Source organism: Leucopleurus acutus, assembly GCF_964270905.1.
Source record: "Leucopleurus acutus genome assembly, chromosome: 13".
NCBI lineage: Eukaryota > Metazoa > Chordata > Mammalia > Artiodactyla > Delphinidae > Leucopleurus > Leucopleurus acutus.
The window spans coordinates 33,418,587-33,437,341 of NC_139155.1; the positions used below are offsets into that span (position 1 = coordinate 33,418,587).

The 18,755-nt window shown below is 35.8% G+C and overlaps 1 protein-coding gene and 1 pseudogene across 4 annotated transcripts in view; both read right to left on the reverse strand.

Annotated features, from left to right (window-relative positions):
- Positions 1-18,755, reverse strand: part of PIK3C3 (phosphatidylinositol 3-kinase catalytic subunit type 3) — a 155,816-nt gene that overhangs the window by 67,649 nt on the left and 69,412 nt on the right. For 2 of the 3 annotated variants that reach the window (XM_082852709.1, XM_082852711.1), the window contains exons 10-13: positions 17,371-17,556; positions 9,051-9,205; positions 7,362-7,452; positions 3,588-3,655 (exon numbers count right to left, since the gene is read on the reverse strand). In XM_082852709.1, the coding sequence (XP_082708835.1) occupies positions 3,588-3,655; positions 7,362-7,452; positions 9,051-9,205; positions 17,371-17,556 (500 nt within the window). The remainder of the gene's footprint in view (positions 1-3,587; positions 3,656-7,361; positions 7,453-9,050; positions 9,206-17,370; positions 17,557-18,755) is intronic. The other variant, XM_082852710.1, reaches the window with a different exon arrangement.
- LOC309970303 (integrin beta-1-binding protein 1-like) lies at positions 3,897-5,823 on the reverse strand (annotated as a pseudogene). Its single transcript has one exon. The product of its transcript is annotated as an integrin beta-1-binding protein 1-like (transcript).

Here is an 18,755-nt window from a genome sequence, read left to right on the forward strand (position 1 = left end):
GATCAAGACTAGAAGACCTAGATTTGAGTCACTTCTGAATTCTCTGTTCTCAGCAGTAAGGAGACTCTACAAAGCACTCTCAGGTGCTTCCTAGAAACCTGTCATCTTCAAGTAGAAATGCAGACAAAATTGCCTGGGTACCCATCATATGATGACATCAGTGGGCTACCTGTTTCCTGGCAATTTCATTTTGTGAGGTAAATAACCTTTATTACCTTGAAAGGTCTTAAAAGTTACAGAAAAACATGTCAAGGCAGCCAAAGTTTACTTTCAATTTCAACATACTGGAATAGCTATAAAAATAAAAAAAAAACTGCAACAATTTATAGATCCTGATGCCCAACACTTTATAGACTGGAGACTATAACTCCCCTCTGAGGTTTAAAATGTTGACACTATTCATTTTAAAAGGATTGTCTGTACTACTGTAGGCCTCTAAGGATTCAACTATAGCAGGAATCCTGTTTAAATCAATGGAAAGGGAACAAATGAACAAGGAAATTCAAAATGTTCAAAAGGAAATAGCACAATCAAGTAAAATTTATATTTTAATACATCTGTTATAACAGAGTAAGCTTAGACTGAGAGGCATATAAATTGTTAAATGTGATTAATATTTTTATACTATTCTGTCCAGGTTCAAAGGAATAGAATGATTATTTTAAGTCAATTATTTGAAATTATTTCCCATATTTTCACCCTACAATCACAAAAGTGGTGTGTACCAAAGTCAGAAGTCCACATCAATAGCTTTTTCTTCCCCATGAGTGTTTCTGAATATGAAATATGCAGACTATAAATATGGGAAAAACAATTACTCCTCAGAGAATGAATAGACATAGCACATGCTATTGCATCAGTGAATCAGAGACATAGTGGGAAAACACAAATCAAATCTAAGTTTGATGGAATGCTTATAAGACTGGGAGCTAGGGCTGTACTTTGTTTATTATCTATGGAGAAAACAAAGTGCTCTTTCTGAACAGAAACTGTTGCCTCGTTGGAAACTGCTCATCTAATAGGTTTCCTACTGTTCAGCTGCTTTCAGAATGGTTTGAAAACTCTTCCTACTTGAAATAAGATATCAAAGATGCTATCGCAACTAATTTCAAATTTTACAATGAAATCTGGTCTATACTCAAATCCAAAGAATACATAATTTTAAACACCACATAATCAGTATACATACATACAGCTCTTATAATAGTGACTACTCTAGACTATAAATTCTGAGCCACAGTAAACTTTCCATGAATATCACAAGGAAATAAAAATATCTACAAAGGAATTCTTAGTAAATGATTTTTAAAATATATAAAACCTTAATTTTAAATACCTAAGAAGCTTAAAAGTACTTACTCAAACCTTGGCACTGTGCCCCACACATTTTTTTTTAATTTCCATTGAATTATTTACCCAGATTTTTATGAGGAAATATTTTTCCATAACACCAGTGAATAGACATACACTTAAGAATTCAGATTAGAATATGGAGAACATTAGGAAGCAAGAGGTTACATTAAAAGGAAATAGTACCTATCTGGTAATACAATGATTTCTAAGCAAAATTTTCAAAGTAAAAATGGTGATTAACAACTAGCCAAAACATTTTGTGGATGTATTTTCAAGGACATACTGAAAGTTACGGTGAGGGAAACGTGGTTTATGAATATTATATTAAATTCTAAAGTAAAAGCAAGGAACTATTTTTCCTCCCACTACTAAGGCCAACAGGAAAAATAAAATTACAGGTCCCAAAGGGGGGGAAAAATGAGTGATTTAGTTAAGATTGTTGAAAGGGGAAAAAATGAGTGATTTAGTTAAGACTGTTGAAAGTGTTTTTTCTTCCATGAGAAGAGAACCGTGAAGGCTGAAACTAAAGAAATATTTGTTATGTAAGTAATGAACACCCACGTTTATTAAAGAGCCTTTGATTTATTTATCTACTTATTGGCTACAAGAGCAGTATCCAGATAAGATTATGTTTGGAGAGTGGGAAAATGAAGTTAATGATTTGACCTACAGGACAGTTCTCCAACTCAGTCTAAAACACGGAAAGCAAAACACCTCACTATTCTTCAAAAACAATTACCTTTCAGAATGAACAGCTATTAATTTGTACTGTTTAAGTTAACCGCAGTAAACTGAGCAGTAAGATTAGATCAGAGATCATTTCTACAGTTAAAAAAAGTATCAAGTTTGGGCTTCCCTGGTGGCACAGTGGCTGAGAGTCTGCCTGCCGATGCAGGGGACACGGGTTCATGCCCCGGTCCGGGAAGATCCCACATGCCGCAGAGCAGCTGGGCCCATGAGCCATGGCCGCGGAGCCTGCGCGTCCGGAGCCTGTGCTCCTCAACAGGACAGGCCACAACAGTGAGAGGCCCGCATACCGCAAAAACAACAAGAACAACAACAACAAAAAAGTATCAAGTCTGTCAGGAAGTTTAAAAAAATGTTCTCTCAAATGTACAGAAAGCTTCAGGTAGAGCTTACCCAACTGGCTCTGCCCTTTGTTTGCTCTATAAAACTAGATAAGGCTCTCTTGTCTAGTGTTTAATCCTAGTGCTTTCTTTAATTGAACCAAAATATTTCTCATTGTGGCTTAAGCTACTTGTTCTTTACACTTTAGAATTCTATGACAGATAAAGGGAGCCATGCTTCACATTAATTGTGTCTCAGTAAATCAGTTAGCTTTTCTATGCCTCAGTTCCTCTCTTTCTTTCATGTAACTCACTCAGGAAACCTGCTCTCATGTAAAATAGATACTTACACTTGCCCTATTTAACTTCACAGAACAAATGAGAAAAGGTCACTGACAATACTCTGTAAATGGCAAAATGTGAGATAAATGATCCAATCCTAGTTCAGGTTTTACCAAGTTCAGCTACATCATGCCTCTGCCTCAGTTTCCTCATGTATAAGTAACTTCAAATTCTAATTTTCTGTCCTTGCATGATTCCAGTGTTTTAGTAAATAATGTGAAAATACATAATCCTGAAGGACAGTGAAGTATCATACTTACACTACTTAAATAGCATAAAAGGCAAGCAGACATCAAACTGAAAAAAACGATTATCTTACCCAGTTTTATCTTAGATCCTGGAAAGTTAGTGAAAGGAAGAGAAACTGTGGTGCTAATAAGCATTTCCATTAGCACAGCTGTAAAGAAATACAGCTAGTGTGACAGGGCGAGAGACAGGCATGGACATATATACACTAACAAACGTAAGGTAGATAGCTAGGTAGCCGCATGGCACAGGGATATCAGCTAGGTGCTTTGTGACCGCCTGGAGGGGTGGGATAGGGAGGGTGGGAGGGAGGGAGACGCAAGAGGGAAGAGATACAGGAGCATATGTATATGTATAACTGATTCACTTTGTTATAAAGCAGAAACTAACACACCATTGTAAAGCAATTATACCCCAATAAAGATGTTAAAAAAAAAAAGAAATACAGCTAGATATAAATACTGCATAGGCTTTTGCTGATTGCTCATACTTTATTTTAAACTGCCTTTTTGTTTACAGTATGGGAAAAAACAGTCTTGAACAGTGATGAGAAAATAAACAAAAAATTATTTCACATACCAGTATAAATAATTAGCCAGTGTTGAGTTTTTGCAGGCTCTTGATATCAAGAAGGTACACAGATCTTGCTGAAAGAATTAAAAGAAATGTATACATATTATATTACCATCTGCTATTAACAAGGGGGAAATAAGAGAGTCTACATTTGCCTATCGGTTTTCATCTACATATCTATGTCACAGATCATATTTTCATGCATCCATCTATCCCTCCATCCCACCATCCAGTATTTATTCTAAACCAGGTGATATGTGAGAGGCTAAGGATGCCATGGTTTGCAGAATTCCTTGTCCTATTGGAAGCTTAACATTTGGTGGAGGAGAGAAGCATTAAAGGAAGTCACAGCAATAGTTTAGATTGGGAGGTCAGAAGGCAGCAATGAGGATGTGATATTTAGGCAAGACCAAAATGACGATATGTACAAAGGCCCTGAACCTAACTGTTCAAGGAACTTTCAAAAGGCTCAATGTAGCTGAAATATGGTGAACACTAAAGTAAAGGATGCTGAAAAGGTAGGTAAAAGCCAAATTGTGAAGACCTTTAAGGTCACACTACTGAGTATGGATTTTATTTTATTTATTTTATTTTATATTTTTGGCTGCATTGGGTCTTAGTTGCGGCACGTGGGATCTTCGTTGAGGCATGCGGGATCTTTCGTTGTGGTGCACGGGCTCTTCACTGCAGTGTGCGGGCTTCTCTCCAGTTGTGGCATGCGGGTTTTCTCTTCTCTAGTTGTGGCACGCAGGCTCCAGGGTGCATGGGCTCTGTAGTTGTGGTGAGTGGGTTCCAGAGCGCATGGGCTCTGTAGTTTGCAGCACACAGTCTCTCTAGTTGAGGTGCGTGAGCTCAGTAGTTGTGGCGCCCAGGCTTAGTTGCCCCGCGGCATGTGGGATCTTAGTTCCCTTACCAGGAATGGAACCCGCATCCCCTGCACTGGAAGGTGGATTCTTTACCACTGGACCACCAGGGAAGTCCCTTTTTTATTAAAAAAAAAAAATAAGACACATTTTAACAGAAAAACAAATGATTGCTATTTTATACACTGCATTTTCTTCAGAAAATCTAGAGCAAAGGATAGCTCATATTTCTATAATAGTTCAACACCACAGACTGAAAACAGAACTATTGAGAAAACAGCTGAACTTGCACATGAAATCTACTTCCCCTTATTGCACAATTCAAGGTTTCTCAGATGACAATACAGAGTCAAACGCAGTGGATAAAACTTTGCAGATTGCCTGTGCTTGTTCCAGGCTGCTGCACTGGTAAACCCACAGGCTGTATTCTTCGTTGCTGGCATCTGTGGTCTTCAGAGCCAAAAAGCTTTTTCCTGCCCCCAGACCATCATCATAACAGATCATCCAGATGATAAAATATAGAGTGTGCCGATGCAAAACATCATACTGATCTGATGTGGATACTTTTATACCATACTTAGAAACAACTAATAAATTCTTCCTCCAGAGGAACAAAAGACAACTTTCCATCTTGCTGGGTGACATCTATATAATTTATCAGGTCTAGTCGCCCTTCAAGACTTTTCCCCTCAGAGAGTTTCAGTTTCTCAATGGCACCAACATACTTCATTAGAAATTCTGCACAGGTATCTGAATGACTGTTGCTTTGTACTGAGCTCTGGGTGTAATCAATATCAAGGCTTGCCACAGTACTGAATCAAGAAAGCCCTCCAAGGCTGGAATCTACAGACTTGCTCTTAGTACTGATTTCAGTATTCTGGGAGCTGCTACTGCTCTGTCGCTTTTTGTCTTTCTGGAACATCTTCCACCATAGCTTGATCCAGAGGCGCCCCCTACAGAATCGAACACTATTTTATCGTCTTCAAAGGTTCCACAGACAGCAGTCTGCACAGATAGCTTCCTTTCCTTCCAACATGGTCAATTCTTGTCAGAAAAACAAGGTACCTCACTGCCACCTGCGATCAGGGTCAGACACCCATCGCCAGGGCAGCCAGAGCCACGGCAGCCACCCCCATTCTGGATTTTATTTTCAAGGCAATCGCTACTCAACAAAAGATCTAAAGCAGGAGAGTGAGATGATCTGATTTACATTTTCTGAAGATGACTCTATTTGCTCTAAATAGTACAGACCTGAGATCAGTCAGGATGCTATTACAGTAGTCTAGAAGAGTAAACGGTGAGAGTGGAGATAGAGTGAAGTAACAGATCATTAAAATATTTTGGAAATATAATTAATAGATCTTGCTGATGGAGAGGAAGTAGGAAGGAAAAAAAGAATTGACAGTAATTCCCAAATTTATGGATTTAGCAAACGGGTTGATTTGTTACATCACAGATGGAAATTCCAGGTGAGAAACAGGCAAGAGTGTGTGGGGGAGAGAGATGTATTTTGAAACATCAAGTTTGAAATGCCTGTCAGATATACAGTAGAGATCATATTTGGAATATATGAATCTAAAACTCAGATGAGAGAAATGTGCTAAAAATATAAATTTGAGTTTATCACTACAGCCTAGTGCAAGAGGATAAATTGAGAAAAGAAGAGGACCCTGAGGAACAATAAAGTGTCAAGCAGTGGAGAAAGTGCTGACAAAGGAAACCAAGAAGGAACAGACAGAGAGGTGAAGAGGAAAACAAGGGATGTATGGTATCATCCAAACCATGAAAAGAGTTAGTTTTTCGGGCTTCCCTGGTGGCGCAGTGGTTGAGAGTCCACCTGCCGATGCAGGGGACACAGGTTCGTGCCCCAGTCTGGGAAGATCCCACATGCCGCGGAGTGGCTGGGCCCGTGAGCCATGGCCGCTGAGCCTGCGTGTCCGGAGCCGGTGCTCCGCAACGGGAGAGGCCACAACAGTGAGAGGCCCGCGTACCGCAAAAAAAAAAAACAAAAAAAAAAAACAAAGAAAACAAAAACGTGTGAATGAACTGATTACTGAATCAATCCCTTAGTTTTGAAAGGGCAAAATAATGAAACTGGAGGTGAATGGTTCCTCAAAGGGCTCCCCTAAGGATTCTATGATCCTGTAATTTAAAATTCTTTTTTTCAGTATTTTCGAATACATCAAGAGGTAGGCAGACAAGCAAACTCTGGTTAACAGTTAATACTGAAAACAAACGTCACTCAGTTATCAACATTAACTCCTAAAATTTTACTAAAAGCAATAATATATACATTTAGAAAATCAATCTTCTTTCTAATATCAAGTATGTATTATTTATTTTCAACATCAGGGGTGTGAAAGATTCTTCTCAAATTAGAAGTCTTAGGGAGAAAAATCAACAATACATACTAGATCAACTTCTGCAAATGCACTCCCAAATATAATTTTCAGAGTAGCACTAGTCAAAAAGACCTGTCATACCTCAAAAATTACTCTGCTTAGCTAAAAGAACTTAATTTTTCTGTATAAGCTAAAAACAGCAGCTTAGTGTATTTCCCCTAGTATCAAAGTCATACATTTCTACAATGTAATCACAAACACCAACAATTACAGTAATGTTCATAAATGTGTTAACAATAAATATTCTGAGTTTCCTTAAAAAAATATTTAAGCCCAGTTTATTTTCACACTGCATTTTAATTCATTTATATGTCCAAAGCACCAATAAAATGCCTTGAACTGAAGATGGCACTTTTTGTTGGGAGGAAAAGTTATAAACATGCATCATAAACCAGGTTATTTAATAAAGTTGTAATATTTAGTTTATTAATCAAAATCAATATTTTCAAGACCAACATTAAGTGTTTATCTTGTAGGATCTCTCCTATAGGAAACCTGAAAAGCTTTGTACTCACTTCCAGATTTTCACCATCTGAACTTTCTTTTGTTTTAGATGCAGGAGGAGGGGAAGACACTGGAGGAAGAGGGCTGGTTATAATTTGGGAGCTGAAAAAATAATAGGAGATATCACTGATATGTAAAATATTCTTTCTGTAAGAGAAGATACACATTTTTAGCATAGTTCACCTCAACTGTGTCTGGTTAAAGCACTACTTCCTAAAGTATGTTCTGTGCAGCACTAGAGTCACATTATGTTCTGGAAAAAAAGGCTGCATAGTCAGAGAATATGGGTAATAGCCTCTTTGGGATGTATGTGCAAGTTTGTATGTATTAAAGTTTCTGATAAATACTATAGTTTTTTTTAAAAAAGTACGTTTTACTTTAAGCCAGTATCTTCCAAACATATTTGACCACAAGACAACCTCTACCTTTTTTAACCTTTTTAGAAAACATACATATTAGTGACCAGCAGACCATAATTTGGGAAATACTGGGTTATAGTTTACAACCTATCATGAAATTTTAAATAGACTTCCAATAAAATGTTCTAGGGGGCATAAGTAAGACGAAGTTAAATAAGCATCACTAGAGACTGAAGGCCTCCAATGTACAGTGGAAGAAAATGTAAGGGGTCTCTTCTCATAAAAACAGAAAAACACAAAGCAGCCTATGTAAGAAAAAATGCTTTTCTCCTGTTTCTCAGTTCTCCTGCAAATGAAAAACAGAAGATAAAAACAGCATTATCATTATGAAAAATTCAGAAATATAACCTTGAACTCACATGATAATCAAAATAATTGTACTAATTCAGATAATCTGAATTCTAGACTTCCTTCTGTCACTGACAAATCTCATGACCTTCACAAAACAACTTTATACCTTAGCCTCAGATTTCTCACCCAAATGTTCCTATTTATCTCAAATTTTAAGATTTTATGAAAAGCAAAATGGCAAAGCAGAAAGAACAAGGGCTATGGAGTCAACTCTACCTAATTTGCAAAATAAAAAACTTTGGGCAATTTACTTAACTTCTCCTTAAGTCCCTCATATCTAAATTAGGGATATGAATACCTACCTCAGAGGATTACTAATAACAGGTTTAATATATGTGGACCATCTCTTGGTGTCTGCTACAGAGGTGGGAGTTCTTAATTGTTATTACTGTTAATAGCTGACTTTCAATTCAGCTAACAGGTTGTTTTAACTACTGAAGAGGTGAAAAACAGTCAATAAAAAATACAACTTTACAATAAAATATTTGAGTCCACTAACTTGCCGCATTTTTCTTTTTTTTTTTTTGCGTGAATAGCAATATCTGACACAAAGCACCATGTGTCAGACACTTTTCTAAATGCTTTATGTATTAACTCATTTAATCTTTCAACAATCCTTAAAGGTTACTATTGCTATATCCCCGTTTTTAAGATGAGAAACTGGGGCCACACAGAGAATATTTAATTTACACAAGTTTACACAGCTAGTAAGTGGCAGAGTAAAGATTTTAACTAAGGAATTCTGACTCTATAGCTTGCAAAACACTGCCCTGTAATATAGTGGTTTGTGTTCTGTGAGTGCACATGCCATATTCACTGGTAAAACTTCCAACTTAGGGTTCGGTACATCTGGGGAAAAAGAAAAGAAGACAATCTGAAAAGGTGGAAAACTATCAGATTTGAAAATAATTCCTCCCTGTATATCCGTACCTATCTATTTCTGCAGAATTTATTCCAGAATTCGACACACTCTCTGACACTGAACCCTGACTATCCTTCTTGGTGGGTTCTAATCCATTCTTTATGTCATCAAAATTTTCATATTTGAGAGCTTGGACCAGCTGTAATAGGTACATCAACAAATCCTGGAAAACAAACAAACAAAAAATAAGCTAATATTAGAAAAAATGCAATATGATTATAGACAAGTTACGTCTAATTATTCCTAAATATCAAGCTAACAATTTACTTTTATCTACCACTTATCAGCTGTGTTACCTTGGGCAGATCACTAGGTTTCTTAACCTCTTGGTGCCTCACTGGGTCCTCACCTTTAAAATGGCCATAATCATATAAACCTTAAGAGATTGAGTTGTGAGGATTAAATCAATTAATAGAAAAAAGTCACAGAATAGTGCCTGGCACAGACTAAGTGACCAGTAAATGTCTTGTTTAAAATGGTATCCCACTGACATGTACACATTGCAATATTTAAAACAGATAACCAACAAGGACCCACTGTATAGCACAGGGAACTCTGCTCAATATTCTGTAATAACCTAAATGGGAAAAGAACTTGAAAAAGAAAAGATACATGTATATGTATAACTGAATCACTTTGCTCTACACCTGAAACTAACACAAAATTGTTAATCAAATATGCTCCAATGTAAAATAAAAAATTAAAAAAAAATAGTATCTCAAAATCAAGGTGAAAATGAAAACAAAGAAAAAAGATTGAGATGGTTCATATAAAACTGAGAAATTAACAAAGGTTCCTTTTTTCAGCAATAGATCAGATAACGGCATTTTAGGTCTAAGATTACATAAGAAACTCCAAATTTTCAAGTTTTCTAAGTTTCTGTTTCATAATCTTTTCTGGTTGGGATTTTTAAAAATATTACCTTTTTTTTTTTTAAAGAGAACTTGAAGTTTAAAGAGTTCAGAGTTTAGAGAATTTGGGTTGCTTCTTAAATGGAAAATACAATGAAACAGACATTTTAACACTCTTATTTAAAGGAAATGTTTACTTTCCTGCCAACTACCAATAACGGCTTGAAGAAAACAAATTTCTAAATCTAAATTTCTCATACTTCTACTGACAATCGAAATAATTTGGACTAAAAATGTGTCAACAGAGTAGTTTTTACCTGAGTTTTCCCTTAATGTAAAAAAACTCTAGGTTTAATCTTCAGAATGGAAATATTTCCTATCTTACTCTATAAATGTAGTTCTTAGCCCTTCCCAATGACTACTAAGAAAACTCCAAAAATTTTGCTTTTAAAAATAATTACAGGGCTTCCCTGGTGGTGCAGTGGTTTAGAATCTGCCTTGCCAACCGGTTAAAGCCCTGGCCTGGGAAGATCCCACATGCTGTGGAGCAACTAAGCCCGTGCACCACAACTACTGAGCCTGAGCTCTAGAGCCCGTGAGCCACAACTACTGAGCCCACGTGCCACAACTACTGAAGCCCTGTGCCTAGAGCCTGTGCTGCCCACACACCGCAACGAAGAATAGCCCCTGCTCACCTCAACCAAAGAAAGCCCGCACGCAGCAATGAAGACCCAACATAGCCAAAAATAAATAAATAAATAAACAAATTTAAAAAAAACAAAACAAAAAATAATTACAAATTGAAGAAACTCACAAAACTCAAAAAAAAATTTAAAGCATCTATTGTCTTCCAGTTCCAATTGCCACTCAGGCACTTAAAACTCATAATTAGATAATTTGAGACTTCGTGACTATCAGCTCAATTTTAGTCACCTTTCCTTAAGCCAAGAAACCAGGTTAAATCCCTTGTAAATATTTCATGGACCACTCTTTCCTTTCATGTCTATAACAACTACGGCATTTGTAATTACTTGTTTATTTACTCTTTGTCATTTCTACTATTTTATAAATTCCATGAGGACAGACTACTTCCCAAAAATGTATTTTCCCTTACTTAAACCAAAATATATTCTTTTCATAATTTTTTCTTATATTGACAGTCAACATTTCTTTTAATTACGAAAAGCAATATACATGATTTTACCACTAAATACCATTTTTTCTCAAAAAATTAAATGAAACGTTAACTGGCTTATTAATTCTTACTCAAATATATCAGCATCAGTGGCCAGGGAAATCAAATGACTACCAAAGCATCTCTATAGTGTTCTGTTTCTATAAACAATTTTTAATTGGATCAATAAATGTTTGATTTTCTATTATTTTATTTGAGATTTATGGCATCTAACAGCTAGGTATGCTTATATGCTTATTTTAAGAAACAAAATTACATAACAGAAAATAGATTAATCAAGTATCCTCCTTAGGAGGTATAAGTAATTCAGTTTCACTGCTAGCCTTGAATGCTTTGGAAATGCTGCTGAATGTATCACCTAGTGTGTTTTCCCAAGTATAGAAAAGACTTACTACATGAAATCAAAAATGCTGCATTGTTATTAAATTCCCCAGGAAGGAGAAATTTGGAAGAAAACTCCTCTTTTTAAGTCATTCATCACAATCTGATTATGTTAGCCATCTGGTATTCTGTATTCAAACTACACTTTCCTTCATTTGTATGAAAATGAATTAACTTCAGTAGTAAGTACAAAGTCTGTTTGCTCATTAAACAGGCACATCTTGGAAAATATAAAATTCCTCCAAGCATGAAGGACATAAGCATACAAGTAAAACAAAACAAACAAAAAATCATATTTCTATCACAGGCAATTAAGTAAAAATTTCCCAAGAGCTATGAAATACTATCTAGATAGCAATCACCATTCTTCTCAAGAACAAGTTAATTCTAATGCTTCAGAATATAAATGCAACGTTCACTGTCAAAATCACTCCCATTTCTTATTGAATTAAGCGTAACTCTTCATATAGACATTTACAGTTTGATAGTTACAGTTAGATACATGGGTTCTGACCTTGCTTCCCAGACAGCTACATATATCCCACACTTCTGTTAAAGCGAAATATTTTCTATTTTTCCTGTACTTTTCAATCTCTTTGCCTTTGCTCATATTGCTCATGTAAACTCATGTTCAACTCTGAAAATTCTCTTCCTTCATTGTCTATCTCAAATGCCACTTCTTCCTCAAATTCTAATGGGGAATCTCTCTCCTTTTGAGCCACACAATAGTATGAAATATGGCTTTTAAAAATTCTGAAACAGAACATTAAACAAATCAAATTCAGAAAGATATTAAAAGACTGATTAATATTTATTTTATAAATGTATGGTGAGTTTAACATTAGGAATTCAGCATCTATTTCATGCATAGTATATATTAAATATCAATGTTTTTCAGACAGCATGATGCTATACCTACAAATTACAGGGACCCACCTAACACTTAACAGAACTATCAAGAAACATCACTACAGAAATTAGATAAAACATAAATATTAAAATAAAAACACAGTTTTACATTTAACCAACAAACAGAAATAAGAGATAAAAGGGGTGAGGTAGTTCATAATAGTAACAATTGTCACAGAATAAATATAATGTTTTAAAATGTGAAAAAAAAATTTAGAAAATTATGACTGAAATAATCGTGTATCTCCAGGAGGGAAGATTTAATATCATAAAGATGTTAATCTTCCCTAATATAATATATAAATGTAATGTAATTCCACGTAAGATTCTGGTGGAGTTTTAAGAAAATGACAAAATTGTTCTAAATTTAGAATAAATATACAAAAATTATAAAGAAAATTGTTTAAGAAAAAAAGAAAGGGAGGGGTTTTATCCAATCATATATTTAAAGTTATTATGAAGCAACTGCAATTTTTAAAAGTATGATACAAGCATAAAAACAGAAGGTTCACAAAGAATTATCAGAAAAAAGCATATGTAAAAGGCATATATATTGTGACAATAATTCCAATGTAAGCTACTTATTCAAGAATATGGAAAAACATATATTCAAAAGTCTATTCACTAAAATAGTTACAGCAAAAGATTAGAAAACAACTGCCTACCAGAAGAAGCTGACTGGTTAAATAAATTATAAAATAAATTTGCAGTAAAATATTATGCTGCTGTTTGAAAGGAATAAGGTACATCTACAGGTATCCATTAAGTCTAAAAACACAGTGCTTTCCTACAGATTAAACATGCCTTTGACATCATTTGCCTTGATATTCATTTGCCTATGTTTCCAGACTTTATGGACACCAAATATATGTGTTGAAGATGAGAAAATATCCAAGATTATACTGTTCAATTAATAAGGCAAGGTTTTAACAATATGTATAGGATATTCCTATTTTTCTTAATTTTTAAAGAGGTGTAAATATATACCATACATGCATGTATATGCTTGCAATTTGCATAGAAAATATATGAAAAGATAAAAGAGTGGCTACCTTTCTAGGGATAAAAAACGGCTGGAGAAGTGGAGTTGTTAAAGGAATATTACTTTCTATGTTACTATGTCATTTACAATTTAAAAGCAAAGAGAATCAGAAAACAAAAGATGATAATATCATATAGTAAAGGAACAAACCAAATGCTGTGGGATCAGGAAATAAACAAACAAAAATGCCATCTGCTTCCTGGAATGGTTAAGAGAGGTTTCTCAGAGATGTTGAGGTCTGTGCTACAGCTTTAAGGATGAACAGCAGGAAGACTCCACTAGGACAATGAAGTAGCACATATAAAGGCGTGGCAGGCCTAGCTACTGGAAGGACTACAGCATATTGAAAAAATCAGACTGCCCAAATATAAAACACAGTATTTTTCATTCAAGTTTTTTGGTCATCCAAGATGTGGATATTTAGACAAAGTGACCTTTGACGTATCTTTGATGCTATGATTATATAATCATTATGGGTTTGCCAAAAGGTTTGCTCATGTTTTTTCCGTAAGATGGCTCTAGTAGCACTTAGTTGTCTTCAACTTCTTTCAAAACAATTTTGTTAGATCATATTGTGACAGCTGTCATATCAAGTGTGCCTTTAAAAAAAAACTTATCAAAATTGGTGAATTTTTGTGTAGCCATTTTAATATTGAGGATGGAAGAAAAAAAGCAACATTTTCATCATATTATGCTTTATTATTTCAAGAAAGGTAAAAGTGCAACTGAAATGCAAAAAAGGATTTGTGCAGTGAATGGAGAAGGTGTTGTGATGGATCAAATGTGTCAAAAGTGGTTTGCGAAGTTTCATGCTGGCGATTTCTCACTGGACGATGCTCCATGGTCGGACAGACCAGTTGAAGTTGACGGCAATCTAATCGAGACATTAACTGAGAACAATCAACGTAATACCATGAAGGAGGTAGCTGACATACTCAAAATATCCAAATCAAGCGTTGAAAATCATTTGCACCAGCTTGGTTATCTTAATCACTTTGTTGCTTGGGTTCCACATAAGTTAAGCAAAAAAAACCTTCTTGACCGTATTTCCACATGCAATTCTCTACTTAAATGTAACGAAAACGTTCTGTTTTTAAAACAAATTGTGACGGGAGATGAAAAGTAGATACCGTACAATAATGTGGAATAGAAGAGATCGTGGGGAAAGTGAAATGAACCCCACCAACCACACCAAAGGCTGAATGATCTTCATCCAAAGAAGGTGATGTTGTGTATATGGTGGGATTGGAAGGGAGTCCTCTATGATGAGCGCCTTCCGGAAAACCAAACGATCAATTCCAACAAGTACTGCTCCTAATTAGACCAACTGAAAGCAGCACTCAACGAAAAGCGTCCGGAATTAGTCAACAGAAAACGCATAATCTTCCATCAGGATAACGCAAGACCGCATGTTTCTTTGATGACCAGTCAAAAACTGTTATAGCTGGGAAGTTCTGATTTATCTGCTGTATTCACCAGACATTGCATCTTCGGATTTCCATTTATTTCGGTCATTATAAAATTCTCTTAATGGAAAAAATTTCAATTCCCTGGAAGACTGTAAAAGGCACCTGGAACAGTTTTTTGCTCAAAAAGATAAAAAGTTTTGGGAAGATGGAATTACGAAGTTGCCTGAAAAATGGCAGATGGTGGTGGAACAAAATGGTGAATACGCTGTTCAATAAAGTTCTTGCTGAAAATGAAAAATGTGTCTTTTACTTAAAAACCAAAGGAACTTCTTGACCAACCCAATATATGGTTATATTATCCTCTGAAATACCAAAAAACATTTGAAGTTTATAAAACCCATAAATGTTATACTATTCCACAGACAAAGCAAAAGCAAGGAGAAATTTTAAACCGATTAGAAATGAAAGGTACAACATGAATGATTTTAGTACAAAATTGACATAATATAAATTTACAATCCTTCAGCATAACTGTATGAGTACAATTTTCAAAATTCTGCCCCAGATAATTTTTTCTTCATAACTGTCAAGTGACATAAGCAGCTGTTATCACTATTTTTTGGATGGGAAACTGAGGTGAGAATAATATATGTTCCCAAAGACATACAGGTACATAGTCAGAGAAAAGACAAAATTCAAATCTTAATATACATCTGAAGAGTCAGTAGAAACTGAACTAAAAGACCTTTTATTTTTAAGCTAAGTATACACAAACCTCAAAAACACCCCAAGGGCTTCCCTGGTGGTGCAGTGGTTGAGAGTCCGCCTGCCGATGCAGGGGACACAGGTTCGTGCCCCGGTCCGGGAGGATCCCACATGCCACGGAGCGGCTGGGCCCGTGAGCCACGGCCGCTGAGCCTGCGCGTCCGGAGCCTGTGCTCCGGGAGAGGCCACAACAGTGAGAGGCCCGCATACCGCAAAAAAAAAAAAACACCCCAAAACTAACAACCATATTTTGCAGTTTAGGATGCATGCAGTATTTCTATCATTATTCTTTACGTCATAACAAAAATTATAAAATGGTCTAGAAATAGTTCAGTACTTGCATGAATACTGTTAACTCCAGAGACAATCAAATGCTTAGCCTCTAAGCTTGTAAGGCAACAAAGTCAGGCAATCAAAAACAATGATTTACAGTATTTCTATTTAAAGTCTGAACCCATGTTGAGGGGGACTATCTTAACTATAGCCCGGAGGCCTTTCTGTTTGACTCATGTCAAACGTAGATAAAGACTTAATGACTAAAGTGAAATTTCTAATGAATTTCAAAACAAACATTTCACTATTTTAAATAAATATTGTAATAATTTTTTACTTGTGATATAGTAAAAACAATAACAGAGAAGATAATATGCTGAATCACAATGCTAGGAATTGCTCTTTGATAGGAGAGTGAAAAACATCCTATTCCAATAAAATTATACAGTATCTGAGACTTACCTCAAAATAATCTAGAGGAGGGTAGGGAATGGGGAGGAGAGAATAATTGGTGTTAGAGATGAAACAAATTGTCTGTGAGTTGGCAGCTGCTGAAGATGGGTAAATTATGTATGAGCATTCACTATACTACTTATAAATTAAATACATATACAACAATCAACCTTAATAAATGCTGCATTTTGCTTCTTGAAATTCAGATACCACTTTGAATTCAAAATAATGATTGGCACTCCTATATATATTGAGGCTTGAGAAGATTCATCCCATATTCCATAAGCCTTGCAGGCTAGCATAAACTATTAGGTTATGTTTGAGAACACATTCCCTCTATAAAAATTAGTAAGTAAAAAAATTAGTGAATTCATCTACCTTATTAGGAAATTACTAAAATTCAGAATCCAGCAATGCTTTGGGTCAACAGAGTTTTCTACCTTCCCTGGTGGCCTTATATGTATATAAACAGCCACCATAATGTTTGTAGTCTTTCCTTTCCAGAGGATTCAAAACCACCTTCAGAAAATCTACATATACACATAATTGTCAGTAGCTCAAAGTTTAAAGGAGGGGTTTGAAAGAGAATATGATGACCATGCACCTCTATGCTTTAAAGGCCCCAAGGGCTTTTCAAGGCTACAATTAAATGTGGCTTGTTGTAGACTGACTGATAGAGGGAATCCGAATTATTCCCTAGCTGGTACTGCATTAAACCATTTTTCACTAGAATTCCTTTTTCCAGACAGAGCAATACAAGCTCTACTGCCAGGTAAATGTCCTGGGAGAGACTGGACTATCACGTAACAGATCAGGAAGTAAATTTTCATTTCAGAGGAGTCCTTGGAGGAATATTTTAATTTTGCTTCTGCAAACACACATAGTATATCCAGTTCCCTTTTAAAAATTTCCCTCTCTCTCTCTCATACACACACACACACACACACACACACACACACACACACACACACACTCTCACACACAGAGTCCATAATCAGGCTCTAGTTTAAAATGCACCCAGTTGAAGAGGAGTAATGAATAACAATGGACCTCATCATCTGCCTGCCGTAACCGGGCAACAGCATAACGCCTCACTGTTGGATTGGTGTAATGAGAGGACAGCAGCTCCAAGGAATCCTCTACATCCATTGGCTTCCATTTTCCCAGAAGTTCCAATGCCTGTTTGGCCTCCTGGGGTAGATCCCAATTAACACATTTCAAGAACTTCGTCAAAGCCTAAAATCAGAAAAGGTTTAAGAATTAGAAGCAACAGCTTATTCTGGGATAGGAAGGGTCAAGGGTGACTAGGCAGAGCTCAGCTTGGACTTGATGGCAGAGTCACAAAGTCAACGATTGACTCCTTACATAAACACTTTGTTTAGTGTTTAGTATACACACAATCCTAGAAAAACACTGCAGAACGAGGAAAAAAAAAAATCATGTTCCTTGTAACTATGTTGTTTTCAGGTCAAACCACTGTGAATTTTTAAATTTTCTTCAGCTTTTCTTCATTTTGCTTTTGTTATTTTAAAACACTGCAGACCTCAAGACAGGGAAATAGTTGATGCATGTCTCACGAACTCTGAGATACCTTAGAGAAAACCTTCATTTTACAACATCGACATGTGAGACATAAGAGACTGCAGCCAGTGAATGAGAGCCCAAAGTCAAGAAGGGCAGAACCCCACTCTTGAACACCTCCCAGAGTCAATGGTTTTCCTAGATACTCACATACAAGGACTCAAATGAAGTCAAATATGTATGTCTCTTTTACACAGAGAAGTAACTGTTGGGGAATTAGTGTTTAATGGGGACAGAGTTTCAGTTTAGGAAGGTGAAAAATTCGGGAGATGGATGATGGTGAGAGTTGCACAACAATGTGAATGTACTTATTAGTGCCACTGAACTGTACAGTTAAATATGGTTAGAATAGTATGTTTTATATTATGTGATTTTTACCACAATTTAAAAAAACATTAAAAAAAAGACAAAAATTCCACAGTAACAATAATAAAAATAGATAAATACATAGAAGCTCCAGCTTCTGTATATATATTCTGATTCAGCTGGCTGTTTGCAGAATCATTCTGGAGCCTCACTTCTTTAGAAAGGTAGCGAAGTCTTCATAAGACTGTTGGGTAAGTAAACTACCTTTGAGCATATCATTAATGGCTGCATAACAATAAATGCTCTTTAAAGAAAGGTTTATACCTGTTTTCCATAAAAAGCAGTCCCTATTGCCAGATCTCCCTACTGGCAACACTTTCCTGGCTGATCCCAAGACATTTTCTTTTCTCTTCCTCTATGAATTCATGTCTTGAACAAAGATAACTTCAAAATTTTAAATTCCTGCTCTGCCCTTAAAAATATTTTCATTAGTAAACTAATCAAGTTCTCAAAAATGTTCACTTGGACAATAAAACACAATTACTCGT